The sequence below is a fragment of the Neoarius graeffei genome, chromosome 15 (assembly GCF_027579695.1).
Source record: "Neoarius graeffei isolate fNeoGra1 chromosome 15, fNeoGra1.pri, whole genome shotgun sequence".
NCBI classification, from domain to species: domain Eukaryota; kingdom Metazoa; phylum Chordata; class Actinopteri; order Siluriformes; family Ariidae; genus Neoarius; species Neoarius graeffei.
The window spans coordinates 67213123-67231467 of record NC_083583.1 but is presented as its reverse complement, the minus strand read 5'-3'; the positions used below and the strand labels follow the sequence as shown (position 1 = coordinate 67231467).

Genomic DNA, 18345 nt, shown 5'->3' with positions numbered 1-18345 from the left:
TTCTACTCGCAGTTGGGTCATACCAAAGACCATCATAAAAATGGTACTTACTGCCATCTGACAAAGCACGCTGCAATACAGATGCGAGTGGGGAGTCAAACTCTCATGGTTACCAGAGGACCAGCCCCCCACTGTAACCCTAGCTGTATAATAGGTGAGAGACCGAGGACTACAGAGGCGGAGATTGGCACCACCCAATGTGCCTTAAGGGCCTGGTTAGTACGGAGACGGGAGACTGCCTGGAAAGACCAGGTCCTGGCAGAGGAAGGACTTTGACCCCTTGACAGGTGCCATTGTAACAAGATCAAATGTTATTCACTTCATCCATCAGTTTTCAGGTTTTAATGTTCTGGCTGAACAGTGTATTTTCTCAACTGGCACACCAAAAATAATGGCAGCCATTAATCTGATAGAGTGGTGCATCACACACTGCTTCTTGGAATAGTTCTGTGGAATTTGTTGCCATGTTCATTACAATAAACTCCAGCCTTAGAAATAAGCAGAAATTAGTCATATAAAATAAGCAACGCTTACAATAATTTATTTAGCATAAATATATGGGGAGACAAAACACATTTTTGCTAGGAGCTGCAATCTTCTCTGCAAACAGTGCCTTCAAAATGATCGCCATAATTACCACAAGCATTCCCATCATTAATATCTGGCCAAGCCCCCCCCCCCCAAAAAAAAAAAACCCACAGCACCAAGCTTCCTCTGGTAATGCTTGCAAATACAGATTATTCTGCTGAACATGCTCATGAATATTCATATATGCTACAAGGAGAAGTCCAGTATATAATACAGCGCCTTGCAAAAGTATTCATCCCCCTTGGTGTTTGTCCTGTTTTGTCGCATTACAAGCTGGAATTAAAAATGGATTGTTGGGGGGTTAGCACCATTTGATTTACACAACATGCCTACCACTTTAAAGGTGCAACTTGTTTTTTACTGTGACACAAACAATAATTAAGATGAAAAAACAGAAATCTGGAGTGTGCATAAGTATTCACACACCCCAAGTCAATACTTTATAGAGCCACCTTTTGCTACAATTACAGCTGCAAGTCTCTTGGGGTATGTCTCTTATTAGCTTAGCACATCTAGCCACTGAGATTTTTGCCCATTCCTCAAGGCAAAACTGCTCCAACTCCTTCAAGTTGGAGCAGTTTGCGTTGGTGTACAGCAACCTTCAAGTTATGCCACAGATTCTCAATTGAATTGAGGTCTGGGCTTTGACTAGGCCATTCTAAGGCATTTTAATGTTTCCCTTTAAACCACTCCAGTATAGCTTTAGCAGTATGTTTAGGGTCATTGTCCTGCTAGACCGTGAACCTTCGTCCCAGTCTCAAACCTCTGGCCGACTCAAACAGGTTTTCCTCCAGAATTGCCCTGTACCAGTACAGCACCATCCATCTTTCCTTCAGTCCTGAATAGCTGTCCTGTCCCTGCAGATGAAAAACATCCCCACAGCATAACGCTGCCACCACCATGCTTCACTGTAGGGATGGTATTCTCAGGGTGTTGGGTTTGCACCACACATGGCGTTTCCCATGATGGCCAGAAAGTTCAATTTTTGTCTCATTTGACCAGAGAATCTTCTTCCATGTGTTTAGGGAGTCTGCCACATGCTGTTGGGCAAACCCCAAACGTGAATTTTTTTTTAAGCAATGACTTTTTTTTTTTTTTTTTCTGGCCACTCTTCCATAAAACCCAACTCTGTGGACTGTAGGCTTAAAATGGTCCTATGGACAGATACTCCCATCTCCGCTGTGGATCTTTGCAGCACCTTCAGTGTTATCTTTGGTGTCTTTGTTGCATCTCTGATTAATGTCCTCATTGCCCGGTCTGATAGTTTTGGTGGGTGGCCTTCTCGTCAGGTTTGTAGTGGTGCCATATTCTTTCCATTTTGCTAAAATGGATTTAATGGTGCTCCATGGGATATTCAAAAGTTTGGGATACATTTTATGACCCAACCCTAATCTATACTTCTCCACAACTTTGTCTCTAACCTGTTTGGAGTGCTTTTTGGTTTTCATGTTGCTTGCTTAGTAGTGTAGCAAAGTCAGGGTCCTTCCAGAACAGGCTGATTTATACACGTGCGCGCCCGCCATGCGACACTTTGCACACAGGTGGATTTTAATCAACTAATTATATGACTTATGAAGTGAATTGGTTGGACGACTCCTATTTAGGGGTTTCATATGAAAGGGGGTGAATACTTATGCACACTCCAGATTTCTGCTTTTCATCTTATTGTTTATCACAGTAAAAAAAGTGCACCTTTAAAGTGGTAGGCATGTTGTGTAAATCAAATGATCCTCACCCTACAAAAATCCATTTTAATTCCAGCTTGTAATGCAACGAAACAGGACAAACACTTTTGCAAGGCACTGTACACTGTAATGATAATTTAATAAGTGAAACCCAGCAGTAAAACACAGATTATACGAAAGAATCCTCTGTGGGACATCGTATCCTATCATTTGAAACTGAAATAAGAGAGTTTAAAATAAAAAGAAATTTAAAAAACCACACCACTTAATGACCTTGAGTGTGCAGGTTTACAGTAGACTGTATATTTTCCTCTCTGATCTCATCCTTCTTTGAGAACTCTGATTTTTCTTCTTAGCAACAATACTATGATTTGAAATAAAGTCAGCCTGAAGCAAATAAAACCACCTATGCTTGGCTGTAATGAATCCAAATATTCACAGAGATGAAAATTGATAGAGGTAACAAATTGCAAGTAGAAAACGCATTCTCTGAAAAAAAATGTGAAGTATTGCAGCAGAGCTTTGACTGCGCGTGCGTGTGCCCCATTTTCTATGGGGGGAAAAACAAACAAACAGAACAACGACAAGAAGAGAACTGGTGCATCGATCCAAAAGCTGTAAACAAGCACACCATTCCCGATCATACCAAATGGTTTAAAGTTGGTTTGGGGTCTCCATCTCAAACTGTGAGAGAAGAAACAGTCCATAAAACTGGCAGAAGAAGAAAACGAAAGAATAACAATAGTATTGTGCATTGCGCAATACTAATAAAATGATAAGAGAATGTCACACAGAAGAGTATTCAGGTGCTTTTTGTCTGAAGGAGCTTTTTCATAGTTCTTAAAATTGCTGGAGGAAGGTCTCCTTTTTTGGGGGGGGGTGCCGGCGCTGCAGAAACTGAGGACGATCATAGCTCTGAGGGACCTTTTTAAGCTCCTACTTCAGGGTAGGTACTCTCCCAGCACAACAGGAACCATGAGGGATATGACGTGCATGGTGATCGGTCAAACACGAGCCAATGCAGCATCAGCAACCAAGATTTTTAAAAATCTGTGTACAATCTTAAGCCGTGTAAACAACAGCTCTTAAGATTAGCATTAGAAAATGGGGGGGGGGACCACAACACACACCACTGACAAATAGACCAACAGCGAAGGCTTTACTGAGCATATGTCTACGCGATTAAGGAAATACAGCGTAATTTTGACGCATTAAGGTGAAATATAAAAATCTTTCCAAGCATTCCCTGCTAAAATCATGCTAGCAAGCCAGCTCACATCACTTCAGCATTTCTACAAGTGATGCGAATGCAAACAGAAAAAAGCCCTTGAAAGTATACAGTTCTCAGAGGAGAGCCCCAGTGATCCCCAGTTCCTCTCACAAGCCCCCTGAACTAGAACTGTTTGGTCTGAAAGCAACTTTTCACATAATCTGTATTCTACTGCTGGATTTCTTTTATTAAATTATTAGTGCAATGAATTATTTATTGAATTATGTTATGCATGTAGAATATTTGAATATCCTGGAGCATTTTCAGCAGAATATTCAAAAATTTAAAGAATCCGGAGTTGCAAACATTACAGGAGGAAGCTTGGTACACTTTTACTTTTAAGGGGGGGGGAGCCTTGCCCAAATATTAATTATGATTATAATTCTTAAGTTACATTTCAAATTTGTAATTAAGTCTTTCCCCCCCCCTCTGATTTATCAGGTGGTGTTACTTCTACATTTGTGTCGAGTTAGTATCTTGCATGATATTAGCTTTGTGGTACAAGTAAAATGTTGAAAGAAAGATGATGGCGATAAATGATTTAAAAAAATCTAGCATTTTTATTTCGGTGCATTTTGGCAGTCCCTACAGAACTTGTTCAAGTTGAATACCAGAGAATAAAGGCTATTCAGTCATGTACTGAGAATTCTTCCTGTCAAACTAATTAAGGCTTAGGTAAACATGCATGCACTTGCAAAGGAGATGGTCAGTTAAAATCAGTTACTGGACTGAACTGGCTGTTCAATCTGATCCAAATAACTCCCCAATAAATGTTATTTGTTTTCACCAAGACTGTTCAGTATTACTTTTTGTGCACATCAATGCATCAATGAGTTACTGAGTACCAGATAAAAGATCTCAATAAGGCTACGTTTACATTAGACCGTATCTGTCTCGTTTTCTTCGCGGATGCACTGTCCGTTTACATTAAACCGCCTGGAAACGCCGGGAAACGGGAATCCACCAGCGTCCACGTATTCAATCCAGATCGTGTCAGCTCCGGTGCTGTGTAAACATTCAGAATACGTGGATACGCTGTGCTGAGCTCTAGCTGGCGTCTCATTGGACAACGTCACTGTGACATCCACCTTCCTGATTCGCTGGCGTTGGTCATGTGACACGACTGCTGAAAAACGGTGCGGACTTCCGCCTTGTATCACCTTTCATTAAAGAGTATAAAAGTATGAAAATACTGCAAATACTGATGCAAATACTGCCCATTGTGTAGTTATGATTGTCTTTAGGCTTGCCATCCTTCCACTTGCAAGTAGTAAGTGATGTGCGCTGGGATCACACACACAGCGGCTCAGTCCCGAATCACAGCTTGTTCACTTCACTCGCGTGCTCTGTGAGCTGCGCAAGGCCGGAGTGCGCACCCTCCAGAGGGCACTCGCTGTTCAGGGCGGAGTGATTTGGAGCGCAGGATGCCTGCGGAGCCGAGCGTATCCGTGTATTGGTATTGCTGTGTGCACGCGAATCGTGTATTGGTGTTGCTGTGTGCACACTAATCGTTTTAAAAACGTTAATCTGATGATCCGCTGATACGGTCTAATGTAAACATGGGCTAAGTGCCTCCCTTGTGACCAACACCAAATGGTCAGTTCTTACAGTGGCTGCCTGACTGGGGGGGAACCCTTCATTCTAGTGTAAATGTCCATATAATGGAAGCTTTAACATCTACAGGCACACAGCAGAGTTGATTTGGTGATGAGTGCTCATGTTCAAAAAGATACAGTTCATGTCTGAACTGTTTTGTTTTTTTAAGTTAAATAAATTCCAATTTATTGTCCCCCTTTAAAATACATATTGAAACAAGTATACATTAGTGCATCTCAAACAATTAGAATATCAATGTTCATTTGTTTTGTAATTTAATTAAAAAAGGTAAACTTTCATATATTCGAATTTTCATTACACAAAGTGAAATATTTCAAGCGCCGTTGTGTTTTAATTTTGATGATCATGGCTTATGAAAATCAGAAATCCAGGATCTCAAAATTATTAAAACTTCTGAAAAGTATGTTCATTTATACACTCAGTACTTGGTTGGGGCTCCTTTACCATGAATTACTGCATCACTGCAGCATGGCATGGAGCCAAATCAGCCTATGGCACTGCTGAGGTGTTACTGAAGCCCAGGTTGCTTTGATAGCGGCCTTCAGCTCGTCTGCATTTTTGGGTCGGGTGTTCATCTTCCTCTTGACAATAACCTATAAAATCTCTCTGGGGTTCAGGTCAGGCAAGTTGGCTGGCCAATCAAGCACAGTAATCTCATGGTCAGCGAACGTTTTGGCACTGTGGAAATCAAGGTCCTAGAGTCTGGAGGAAGAGTGGAGAGGCACAGAATTTAAGGTGTTTGAAGCCTGGTGTGAAGTTTCTGCAGTCTGTGAAAGTCCTGCTGGAAAAGGAAATTGGCATCTCCATAAAGCTCGTCAGCAGATGGAAGCATGAAGTGCCCTAAAATTTCCTGGCAGATGGCTGCATTGACTTTGGATTTGATAAAACACAGTGGACCAACACCAGCAGATGACATGGCACCCCGAATTATCACAGACTGCAGAAACTTCACACCAGACTTCAAGCACCTTAAATTCTGTGCCTCTCCACTCTTCCTCCAGACTCTAGGACCTTGATTTCCAAATAAAATGCAAAATTTGTTTTCATCTGAAAAGAGGACTTTGGATCACTGAGTAACAGTCCAGTTCTTCCTCTCCTTAGCCCAGGTGAGACGCTTCTGACATTGTCTCTGGTTCAGGAGTGGCTTGATTTTAGGAATGCGACAGTTGTAGCCCCTTTCCTGAAGAGGTCTGTGCATGGTGGCTCTTGATGCACTGACACCAGCCTCAGTCCACTCCTTGTGAAGCTCTCCCAAGTTCTTGAATTGACTTTGACAATCTTCTCAAGGCTGCAGTCATCCCTGTTGCTTGTGCACCTTTTCCAGCCAGCCTTTTCAGCCATTGCTGTGGCTTACCCTCCCTTGTGGAGGGTGTCGATGATCGTCTTCTGGACAACTGTCAAGTCAGCAATCTTCCCCATGATTGTGTTTGTGTGTACTGAACTAGACCGAGAGATACACAGTATTTATACTGTTTTACTCAAACTCGAAATTAAATATTTCATATGGTTTTTATTTTTTTGTGCTGTAAGCCATAATTATCAAAATTAAAATAGAAAAATGCTTGAAACATCTTAGTTTACGTGTAATGAGTGTAGAATACATTCAATTTTCATTTTCTTAAAGAACTAATGGAAAATATTGAACTTTTTCATGATATTCTAATTGTTTGAGATGCACTAGTATATTTACAGGACAACTGTTTGCACTATAACTACTTTTTCCAACTTATACAACCATTTATCTTATACAGTATCAAGTGCTGGCTGATTGACTGTCTCCGTTATTTAACCCTTTCATGCACCAGCATTCTCAACTCAAAAAAGTTGACATCATGGTAGCTCATATATCTACAGACAGTTTCATTATATTGAAAGTTGACAAATTAATCACATTAGTGAAGCTCTGTTAGAATGTGTAATTTCTGGCCGTATATAATTCTTTACGCTGATAAAAAGGTTAGAAAACAGTTTAGCTTCTTAAAATATGTAACTCCTCGACAGAGGTGGACAGTAATGAAGAACTTGAGTACTGTACTTAAGTACACTTTGAGTATCTGTACTTTACCTAAAGCATATACGCAGAGCCATGGCCTCACTTTCGTTTATAAATGCCTTTAGACCTCAAGAATGGCACAGGAATAGTTTTAAGCATTAACAATAAATCTAATATCGTAATTTTTATGATTAAAGTGATTTATATAGGTAGCGGTCTGAGGGAATGACCTTGACGTCCGTAATGTCACAACATCTATCGGTCTAATCGCCATTTCCGCTATACTTAAACACAGAGCTGACTGCAACTCCGATCCTCCATTTTGAGCTAATTTATTGCCATGCCACATAGATGTGTTTTTGGCCGGTGCAGCAACACGACAGAAGCTGGATTTATGTTGCATTCATGGTCCAAGAATGTTTAAAACTGCAAAGATTTGGACGCATTTTGCGAGAAGTTCATGGGCACATCGGGTGCCTATGAAGTGGTCTCTCCTCTGCTCTGCACATTTTACTGAAGACTCGTACGAAACCCCTGATCTGTTGGAGCGTTGGCTATAAGCCCGTATTGAAAAAGAGGGTGCAGTCCAGCAATTAAAGAAAAATAAAACAAGAAAAGGAAAGTATTTATTTTATTAAAGTGAGTTCAGTTGCACCAGTCCTCCTGAAGCGTGAGCGGAGGGTTGTTGGTAAAACCTGGGACGGAACAGGACGGGACATATCGCTCAGGCAATGACCTCCTCGTGGTTGTTGCTAAAACCGGTGAGGTTCCGTTCCGTTCTGGGTTTTAGTAATTGCCTGAGCCGAGCAGTAATGGCGGAATACAGAGTATGGAGAGAATGAGTGGAGCAGCCGTCTTATTTCTAAACTGGATATTGCTGCCATCTCGCCCTTGCGTGGAAGAAGTGAATGAACGGAAAACTGAACGAACAACTGACAGTCTTTTTTTTTTCTTTTAAATTAAGCTTCCACCTCAGATACAATAAATAAACAATTTTTTTAAAAATGGTGGGGGTCACACAACAGAGCTAGGCTCCAATAACAGTGTGTCCTATAATAATTTTTTTAAAAAGTCAGATTGTTTCAAAAACAAATCGGCCACAAGATCGACCTTCAAGAAGCGAGAACACAAACGGGTAAGCTCCGACTCTCATTTGGATTAAAAAATTTTTTTAAAAAGGCGTTGTTTACCTGCATTTGGGTTAATACATGTAACCTGTATTGTGTGTTTAAGTTACCGGTATAAGATTATTTAATTTGCTTCAAAATGTGATTCTCAGTTCATCTGATTTATTTAATTAGGCCTTTTACGTTTTATCAGTGAAAATGCATGCATGTACATGTATGCTGCATAAGTTATAACACCTATCCTATTTTAATGAGCGTCAACCCACAATCAATGAAGTCAAATCAGTCTTAGTTGAGCAAGTCAGTAACGGTATTTCTTACTTTCACCATAAATTTTTATTTATATGACTTTGGTCTATAGCTGTAAAAGGCCTCAGCCTTTAAACCGGTTACCACTGTGACGTCACGCACTCAGGGCTGGCTGGCTCAGCTCGAATACCAAATTTGCAGTTGATTTTAAAAAATATATATTTTTGAGAGTTATTCCCATTTATGCAGCATACAAGAGTCAAGGATGGAGATACTATCCACTCAGAAATTTACTTAAACATAAAGGTTCTGCGTATCTGCTTTAAGTATTTTTTTTTTTGGAAACTTATGACCAACTTCACTACATTTGAAAGGCAAATATCATACTTTTTACTCCACTACATTTCTGTCAAGGTCCTCATTACTATGAAGCGGCTTTGAAAGTGGATGTTTTTTTTTTCTTTTCTAAAACATGATTGGTTTTTTCGCAGTTGACACTGAGACAGCCGATCAGTAATCACTAGGGTCACGTCACGTCCATAGACTGGATAAAATTAAGTTCAGTGATTTCTCAGCAGCATTATTTGAACGTGATCAATTGATGGCAGAATGGAAGGAGGCGGTTCTTCTGGGGAATGCTCTGGGGAAAGGATTAAAGATTTGTTTCATTTTAAATGTTTGCCGAAAACGAACCACATCACGGCCTCCAAAAACTTACCGTCCAACCTGCAGAAGCATATGTAAACGTATCTAAACATTTTATTCCAAGAGAAAGCTTGCAACGAAGTTGTCTGTGCTTTCAGAGCTAGCGATAACGTTGCAATAGCTATGCAGTCTGGTTAGTTAAATGACTTTCTATGGATTTGCCTGCCAAGTCGCCGTAGCCTTGTCCACGGGTAACGTTTACACATAGCTAGTTAACTTGGACACTGTTAGTTAGCGTGTAAAAACAGAGTTATGCTAACATGAATAACGTTAACTTCTGAAGTCCTTTCAGAAATATGTTTTAACAATCTTGCCAAATAAACAGAATGTAGAAATCTTTCTTTTCTAGTATTGTTAGCTACTAGTGCTGTCAAGCGATTAAAATATTTAATTGCAATTAATGTCACGACTGTCATAGTTAACTCGCGATTAATCGCAATTTAATCGCACATTTTTGTCACATGAAAAACCATTGTAATTCTCTTATCAGCATAAAAAAGTGAATGGGCTTGCTTTCTACCAATGTTTTTTTTTTATTGCAGAGCATAACACGTCTTGTCACAGCCACTGACATCCATAACTTCCATATTAGATGAGAAAACCAAGGGATGAAAAATAAAGTGCATATCACTGTGAAAATAAAATGTTTTATTTTACTCTTCATTAGTTTCTTTTGAAGAGAAGTATTTGCCATAAAAGAAGAAAAAAAACAGAAAAATAAAAACATTCATCATACGTTCAAAAACGTTCATCATAGTGTGGCACTGTATTATCTAATTCTCACTGCTTATAACTCTACACCTACCCGGTGGAGATGAGCTGGGAAACTGAAGACTGAAGGAACAGTATTGAAAAGTATTTTTCCAGTCTCACCTGTGAAAGGTAATCCCATGTGATCTCGTTTGGACGGTAAACCTGTTGGTACAGTTAAACGCAGCACATGAATGAGGCATCTTTATTCTCCACTTTGCCCCGTCCAATATGGCGGCGAGGATGTTTATATGTCTATGCCTTTCTCCATCACTCACACATACTCTTATTGAAGCAGCGCGCGACAAGCATCAACAGGAACTACGGGTGACTCGCAGGGCCAAATTAGAATTTGCGTTAACAGCACTATTTTTTTTAATCGCGTTAAATTGAGATCGCGTTAACGCGTTATTATCGCGTTAACTTTGACAGCACTATTAGCTACCCAATATGATTTCGAGTTTGAAGAGTTTGCTAGCATGTCAGGTGGAGCTTCACTGACTAGCTAGCTTAACATTAAACCACCATGATGGCACAGCATGCGTTCATTTTGTGAATTCACATTTCTGTCTTCGGTAACATTAACATTGTAGCTTTTGTGACCTTGCATAATTACTATAGCTACTATGTATTTTTTACCAGTCGCGAAAAAGAAAAACTAGCTCACATCTTATTGATGATTCTGCTTGATTGTAAGCTGCGTTTCATTTTGTAACATTCTACCAGGTGTTTGTTATACAGGTTTTACAAGCTAGTCAGAAAATCCAGTCAGTTGCTTCAGAGGCATTAGGTTTTGTAAGCGTTGTGACAATAATACAACGATGCGTGGACAGAAAATGTACTTTTAATACTTAAGTATTTTTAAAAGCAAAGTACTTCAGTACTTTAAATTAAGTAAAAATATGACTGTACAACTTTCACTTGTATCGGAGTAACATTTGACCAGTGGGATCTGTACTTTGACTTAAGTAATGAAGATGGGTACTTTGTCCATCTCTGCTCCTCAAAATGTTCAGTCCAGCTCTGTAACCCATACATCCACAGAAGTCCATTTTCATCATTTAAAAAAAAAAGTGAAGTCTCATAATTATGAGATAGAGTCCTAATCATGAGAGATCAAATCATAATTTCAAGATATTAAGTTGCAATTATGAGATAGTCATAATTATGAAATACAAAATCAGTTTAATGATACCTATGAGATGTGTTCATACTTATGAGATAGGTCATAATTTCAAATCACAATTATGAGATACCAAGCGATAATCTCAAATAGTGTCATAACCAGTGCCGGCTGGTAGTCTTTCAAACAGGGGAGGCTGGTCGGTTACGATATTTCCAGATTTTAAAAGAAAAAAGAAAAAAAACATCAATTTTGCCCATACTCTTGCCTCTGATCTGGCTGATTGTTGGCAGGGTCACAAACTGTGAAATAACAGGTTCTTTTGGCCCATTAGCCTACTGTCCAATATACATGATGGTGGTGTTGGGGGGGGTATATTTTAACATTTTATATTTTAAAATTGTGGCATGTTGTTTAAAAATTGATCATTATTGAAAGCAGCTCTTTGTCAGGAACCTCAGCAGTAACAGCAGAGTGTTCTGGAATAGGCACAAGCACTGACCTTGGGGAGCCAAACATAGAGCTGGGTGCCACACATTTCATTCAATGACACTTTCCCTATATTTTACTTATTTTGACTGAGAAATGTTTTACTGACAATTCTGATAACCCTTCACTTTTAATCCAGGTCTGTAGTGTGAAATGTTCTCGGCTGTGTTTTTGTTTAAAAATGTTTTCCAAATTGTAGCTGTGTTTAATTCATATCCAGAAAAATATATATTCCAATATAATATACTCAGCATAAACATTTTAAATAGATTCTATATTTTTGGTCCATCCATGACATATTACTAAAGTAGCCTATTTACTGTTGTTGATGTGGGTCACTTGCTGTTAGCCAATTCACTTTCTCGTACCAGGAGAGCTGAAAGGAATGAGTATTATTCCCTACCTTTTTCACCAAGTCAGTTTGAGGCGTTGGTCTACCCTGCTCTTTAATTTTAATTTTTTCCTCGAAAGGAAGACTGGCAAATGGCTTCGCCAAAATTAAATCAGCAATGCTTGGCATCCGTGTGCAGCTTTCTTGCTAGCTGACTAGCCCCCTCAAGTTCAAGCTCAGTCACTCAAATAAACGAAATTTCTGGAACTAAGATAGCAAACTTGACACTTTATTTACAATGAAAATATATACAAACTAAAAAAAGCTGGTAGAAACCGTATGTAATGAATGAAATCGAAATGCAAACTGATCTCTTACAATACACCACAGCACTTGCGAATCCGCATGGGACTGAACTGAGATTCACCGCTGCCTGTCTATAGTTGAAACGAGCTGTCAAAGAAAATATCCGGCCGCTTTCACCAATCACCAGTCTCCTCGCGGAAAGCTTTGCCATGTCCCTCCCACTGTGAGGCTGGGAGTCCGGTGGGCGGGTGTTTTTGCAGTATTTGTCCAATAACCATCTTGCATTTTGATATTGAAGGCGCATAGCTCCCAAATGCCATTGAAGTGCACTGAGGCTGGGAGTCCAGTGGGCGGGCATTTTCGCAGTATTTGTCCAATAACCGTCTTGCATTTTGATATTGAAAGCGCATAGCTCCCAAATGCCATTAAAGTCCACTGAGGCTGGGCTGCATCGCGCTGTCACAAGGGGGAAAAACTCACGCACACATTAGGCGAACTGGGGAAAGTTATAACGGAATGATTTCGCACTGTAGTTGGGTTGAGCACATATATTTCTATGATTCTGGATCTGAAATAGCAATGTTATAAGGTTGGCTATAACATAAGCCTAGCGCAATTCATCCTACACGATGTTCGTCATTTTTAGAGGAGGCTGAGCCTCCCTCGTTGTCTTAGAGCAATCGCCTGTGGTCATAACTGAGATACGAAGTCATAATTTCAAGATACCAAGTCATGACTCCGAGATAGAAAGTCGTAGTTTCAAGATACTAAATATGAGATATGAAGTCATAATTTCCAGATACCAAGTCATAATTAGAAGACACTCATAATTGAGGTAGAAAGAGGTTATAATTTCAAGACACCAAGTAAAAATAATATACTAAGTCACAATTTTAAGGCACTACATCAAAAGTTGTGATACAAAGACAATTTCAAAATGCCATCTCATATTTGAGATACCAAGTCATAATTATTGTAGATTAATTCATACTTATGAGAAACAAAATGATCATTTTAAGATAATAAGTCACAATGAGATACCGACTGATAATTTCTCAATAGTTTCATAATGAGGACATATGCAATGCCATAATTTTGAGATGCCACTTCATAATTATGAGATACTCAAGAGACAAAGTCATAATTTCAAGATAGAGTCACAATGAGATACCAAGTGATAATTTCTCAATAGTGTCATAATGAGATACAAAGTCATAATTTCAAGACACCAAGTCATAATAATGAGATACCAAGTTGCAATTTTAAGATACTAAGTCATATGATACAAAGTCATAATTTTAAGATATCATCTCATACTTGAGATACCAAGCCATAATTTCAAGATAATGAGTCACAATTATGAGATATCAAATGATAATTTCTCAATAGTGTCATAACTAAGAGATAAAGTAATTATGAAATATCAAGTCCTAATCATGAGCGAGCAAGTCATAATTTCAAGATATTAAGTCGCAATTATGAGATAGTCATAATTATGAAATTTTAAAAAATCATAATTTAAATGATGAGATGTATTCATACTTGAGATAGAAAGTCATAATTTCAAGATATTGAGTCACAATTATGAGATCCCAAGTGAAAATTCCTCAATAGGGTTATAATTATGAGATACCAAGTCATAATTTCAAGACACCAAGTCATAATTATGAGATTAATTCATACTTACGGGAGTCATATTTTCAAGATACTAAATTATAATGATCAGAAATCGAGTAATACTTTGTCATAGTTATGATTATGAGGTACGAGGTAATAAGCTGGGCGGCACGGTGGTGTAGTGGTTAGCGCTGTCGCCTCACAGCAAGAAAGTCTGGGTTCGAGCCCCGTGGCCGGCGAGGGCCTTTCTGTGGGGAGTTTGCATGTTCTCCCCGTGTCCGCGTGGGTTTCCTCCGGGTGCTCCGGTTTCCCCCACAGTCCAAAGACATGCAGGTTAGGTTAACTGGTGACTCTAAATTGACCATAGGTGTGAATGTGAGTGTGAATGGTTGTCTGTGTCTATGTGTCAGCCCTGACGACTTGTCCAGGGTGTACCCCGCCTTTCACCCGTAGTCAGCTGGGATAGGTTCCAGCTTGCCTGCGACCCTGTAGAACAGGATAAAGCGGCTACAGATAATGAGATGAGGTAATAAGCCAAGATTTTCAGATACCAAGTCAAAATTAGAAGATGCTCAATTATGAGATAAGTCATAATTTCAAGGTAATGAGGTCACAATGAGATACTAAGTGATAATTTCTCAATAGCGTCATATGAGATACAAAGTCATAATTTCAAGACACCAAGTCATAATGATGAGATACCAAGTCGCAATTTTAAGTCATAATTTCAAGATATCATCTCATACTTGAGATACTAAGTCATAATGAGATAGTCATAATTTTAATATATTATCCTTAAAATTCTGAGACAGTATGACAATGAGATGTCATAACTTTGTGATTACAAGCCCTATTTTCTTATGTCAGAACCATGCTCATGAAACTGAGATAACATTGAAATTATGAATCGTCTTGTTTTTTCTGCTTTTTGTAGCAGAAATGGACTTCAGGAGCTGCACTTTGGGGGTTTTTTTTCTTCTTTTTTTAGTAACCACTTAGTGAAAGATGGGGATGTAGGAGGAAAGGAAAGGATAAAGAGAGATGGGGTGCAGCTCAGAAGGAAAGGGAGGGGTCATGGATGAGGTGGTGAGGTCCATTTGAACAGAAACGAGCAAAGGAGCAGAGAGGGAGGGAGGTGGGGGGAAGGGGGGAAAAGTTGTGCTGTTTCCAACCTGGTCTCCAAAGTCCTGGGGGAACTTCCACAGCACTGTCGGATCTGTAAGCAATTGACAGACAGCATTAATCAGTGGCTGCACAACGCCATGCACACCATTCAGAACACATACATATTAATGAAAGGGGTGGGGGCAAAGGGTGGCTTCTCCTGTGTGCCGGCACACTGCGGCAGAGCGCACGAGCACAAGGAGCTCTGCATATGCTAATATCATCAGTCATGGCAAGGCCCACAGACATCTAAAATGGATGAAATTTTTACACTTCCTTTTGAAGATAATGTAATGCATTATTGCTATTGACTACTGACTTTGTTTCAGATCTAATCCCAAACTCTCTTTAAACTGTAAGCAGTTTAAAGAGAGTTTGGGATTAGATCTGAAACAAAGTCAATCCTCAGGTCAAGCCTTCCTTAAAATTACACTACAGAGAATAGGATACGTATAGGAGTCAAATCAAAATCTTGGTGTTGGTTTGTTTATTTTGCAAATAGGCATCGCAATAGTGAAATGTTTCGACACAATCTCCATTTCATCAAATGTACGTGTTCAATCGGGAAAAAAAATTCTTCTGGCTGAGACTTTCGATTCATCTCACACTTCTAATGTGTTCACTTGACTAATTCGTGTATACACATCCACAGCTACGAAGAGACAATTAAATAACCTTGAGGTAAACATTAAACTAATAATACACAGCAGGTTTCAAGTTAAGTACCTATGAAGAAAATCAATTATTTTAATTTTAGACGTATGCTACACATTAGCAAAATACTGTACCAAGTCTGTGCGATCGCAGACACAAAACCAGCACTACCATTAGACTGTAAAGAAAGCAAGCTCACACAGCGTTTTACTGAAGGTCAATTAAATGGAGCACATAGCCAGAGAGCAGTGAGCCCCAGGATGCACGGAAACCATACACGTACTTCATGAAACGAGAAAACAAATCTAACTCTACGGAACAGATGCTGCACTTCTTTTTTAAAAATCTTCTTTAAAGAGGAAGCAACCTAGTTAGGCACAGGGAAGCGACTGGTTAAATTTTTTTTTTGTTAGTGAATAAACTGGGGCAAAGGAAACCATTTTAAAGTAAGATGCACTATATGATGGCATCACTGCTCGGATAAACATGGCATACAGGACAGCTAGTTTCATCCATTTCAGTAGCGTGGATCATCTTAGCGTGTCCTGCTACTCTAATTACGCGTCCTTTTTAATAAACTAATTATTGCTCTGATTGAACAGGGAGTGATTGAACATCTCCTTCGAACTCTCCTGACCGACCACAAGCAATCTTCATCCTTCTTTCATCATCCTCTCCTATTCTCATCTTACCGCCCTTCCTCAATAGGAAGGCTTTTACTTTTAGGCACGGGAAACTAACCTGACTTAGGAAGGAGAAAAGGGAAGACCAAGGTGCGTTACATAATCCCCTCACAAGATTTCACAGACTCGGTCTTAAGACGTCTACAAAGACCAAATATCCTTCTCTCCGGGGAGCGTAAACCCTTCATCTGATTTGGCAGAGTTGGGTCAATTTTATGCTGATTTTATGGGTGAGAGGATGAGAAGCACTGCCAGGGAGGATACACAAAACAAGGGAAATGTGAATTCCTCTGATCAAGGAAAGAGGAAGAGCGAGGAAAAAAAGAGGTTGCTGAAAACAAGGAGATGGACGTGGCACAAAATCAGGACAGAGTTAAGGAAGAAATTAGGTACAAGGAGAAGTGAAGAGGAAACAGAACGGCAAGAGGGAGGGGTGAATGCAACACATTGACGACCCCCCCCAGTACACACACACACACCCCTGAACAATACACCTTCTGTGGAACATATCCTGGAGGGTCTCATAATAAACCATACCTCAAGATGCATGCTTATTCATATGAACAAAACTTGCAAATCTCCTTCCCCATGGGATTTCCTCACCATAGCACACGGACATAAAAAGGCCAAAATTCAGATGAGCTCTTTTCATAAAGCTGCACATCCACTCTGGATGAGATTTTGGTTGACAGACTAGGTTAAAATTTAATATTAGATCCAAAATGTGTAATATTTATGTAGCTATACATGCACAGGAGGAGCTTCCTGTCTGTTTATTAGAAGAAAATTGGGGGGGGGGGGGGGGGGGAGCAAATAGCTTCTGAAGCCTAAAAGTTACTACTTATGGCTGGCTTAGATTCACTGCATCCACCAAAGACAGGACAACTGATCTGTTAATCAGTGGAAAATAGTGGGCCGAGATCATTGTTCATTCTGATTTAGTCTCCAACTGTCTCCTGTATTTGAGGTGGGGTTACACTAGGGAGTGTGGTGAGATAAAGGCCCCTGTCTGAGGGTGAAAAGCTGTCAAAGAGAACCGAGCACGTTGCCTCCACCGGCTCCCGCTGCCATATTGTTAGCGTTTTTTTGCATGAGGGCGAAACGCACGGGGCGGACAGACACAAAGGGGATTAATGGGTTAAGGCTGAAAGTTGAAGGTTACGAGGGGAAACCTAACCCCTACTGCTGAGCCAGAGAGAAATGTCACCGTGACAGACCTGAGGCTGCTTAATCCCCCGCCACACACACACACTCCCCAACAGCCTTCTTTCTACGCACCTCCCCACCCACCCCTGGCGCAATGAGAGCTTGCCTGTTCCCAGCAGGTCTGTGAACTGCCCCAAGTCGGCGCACACACACACACACACACACACACACACGTACTGGACGCATACATTAGCATAAAAAGCTGGAAACAAGCACAGGTTGTACACTAAACATTTCAGTATATTAATACATAAGATTTACAAATGTGATATTGGATTTTGCACTTAAACACCTTCAAACAACAAACAACTTGCTCATACAGGCAGCTTTGAGCCCTCAACAATCCATTCAAAGAAGAAACAAACATAACCCCATCAAATGGCTGTATGGAAGTCTGTACAAGGTCCCAGGAATTTTGAAAGCGTTGGCAGGGGTTATCTATATAACCATCACTGCTTTCTTCGTACCAAAGTGACCACCTGAGTAGGCCTTAAAACGTGTCGTTTATGAAGGTGACGGTGGGAAAACAATCCAGTGTGCTCCAGTCAGCCTGGACCAAGTCATTTGACTGGGCCACAGACGGAGACTAATGGGTGAGAATTGAAATCATCTCAGAGGAGCGAGCTATTTTTGACTGAAAGCGTAGCCGAAGGCAGGCTCGGGAGTATTGATCCTCAAAGGCCTTCGTACCCAGCTAACCTTCAACAGTATGGCAGCTCACTGGCACCCTCAGGCATGGGCAGTGCAGGTCAGCCTTTAATCAATGTCTGGCCATCCTGGGGATGCCC

General features: G+C 40.2%; 1 protein-coding gene across 2 annotated transcripts in view; it reads right to left on the bottom strand.

Annotated features, from left to right (window-relative positions):
• The window catches only part of dennd1b (DENN/MADD domain containing 1B), a 216774-nt gene that overhangs the window by 99207 nt on the left and 99222 nt on the right, over positions 1 to 18345 (bottom strand). For both annotated transcript variants that reach the window (XM_060941793.1, XM_060941792.1), the window contains one exon: positions 15023 to 15066. In XM_060941793.1, the coding sequence (XP_060797776.1) occupies positions 15023 to 15066 (44 nt within the window). The remainder of the gene's footprint in view (positions 1 to 15022; positions 15067 to 18345) is intronic.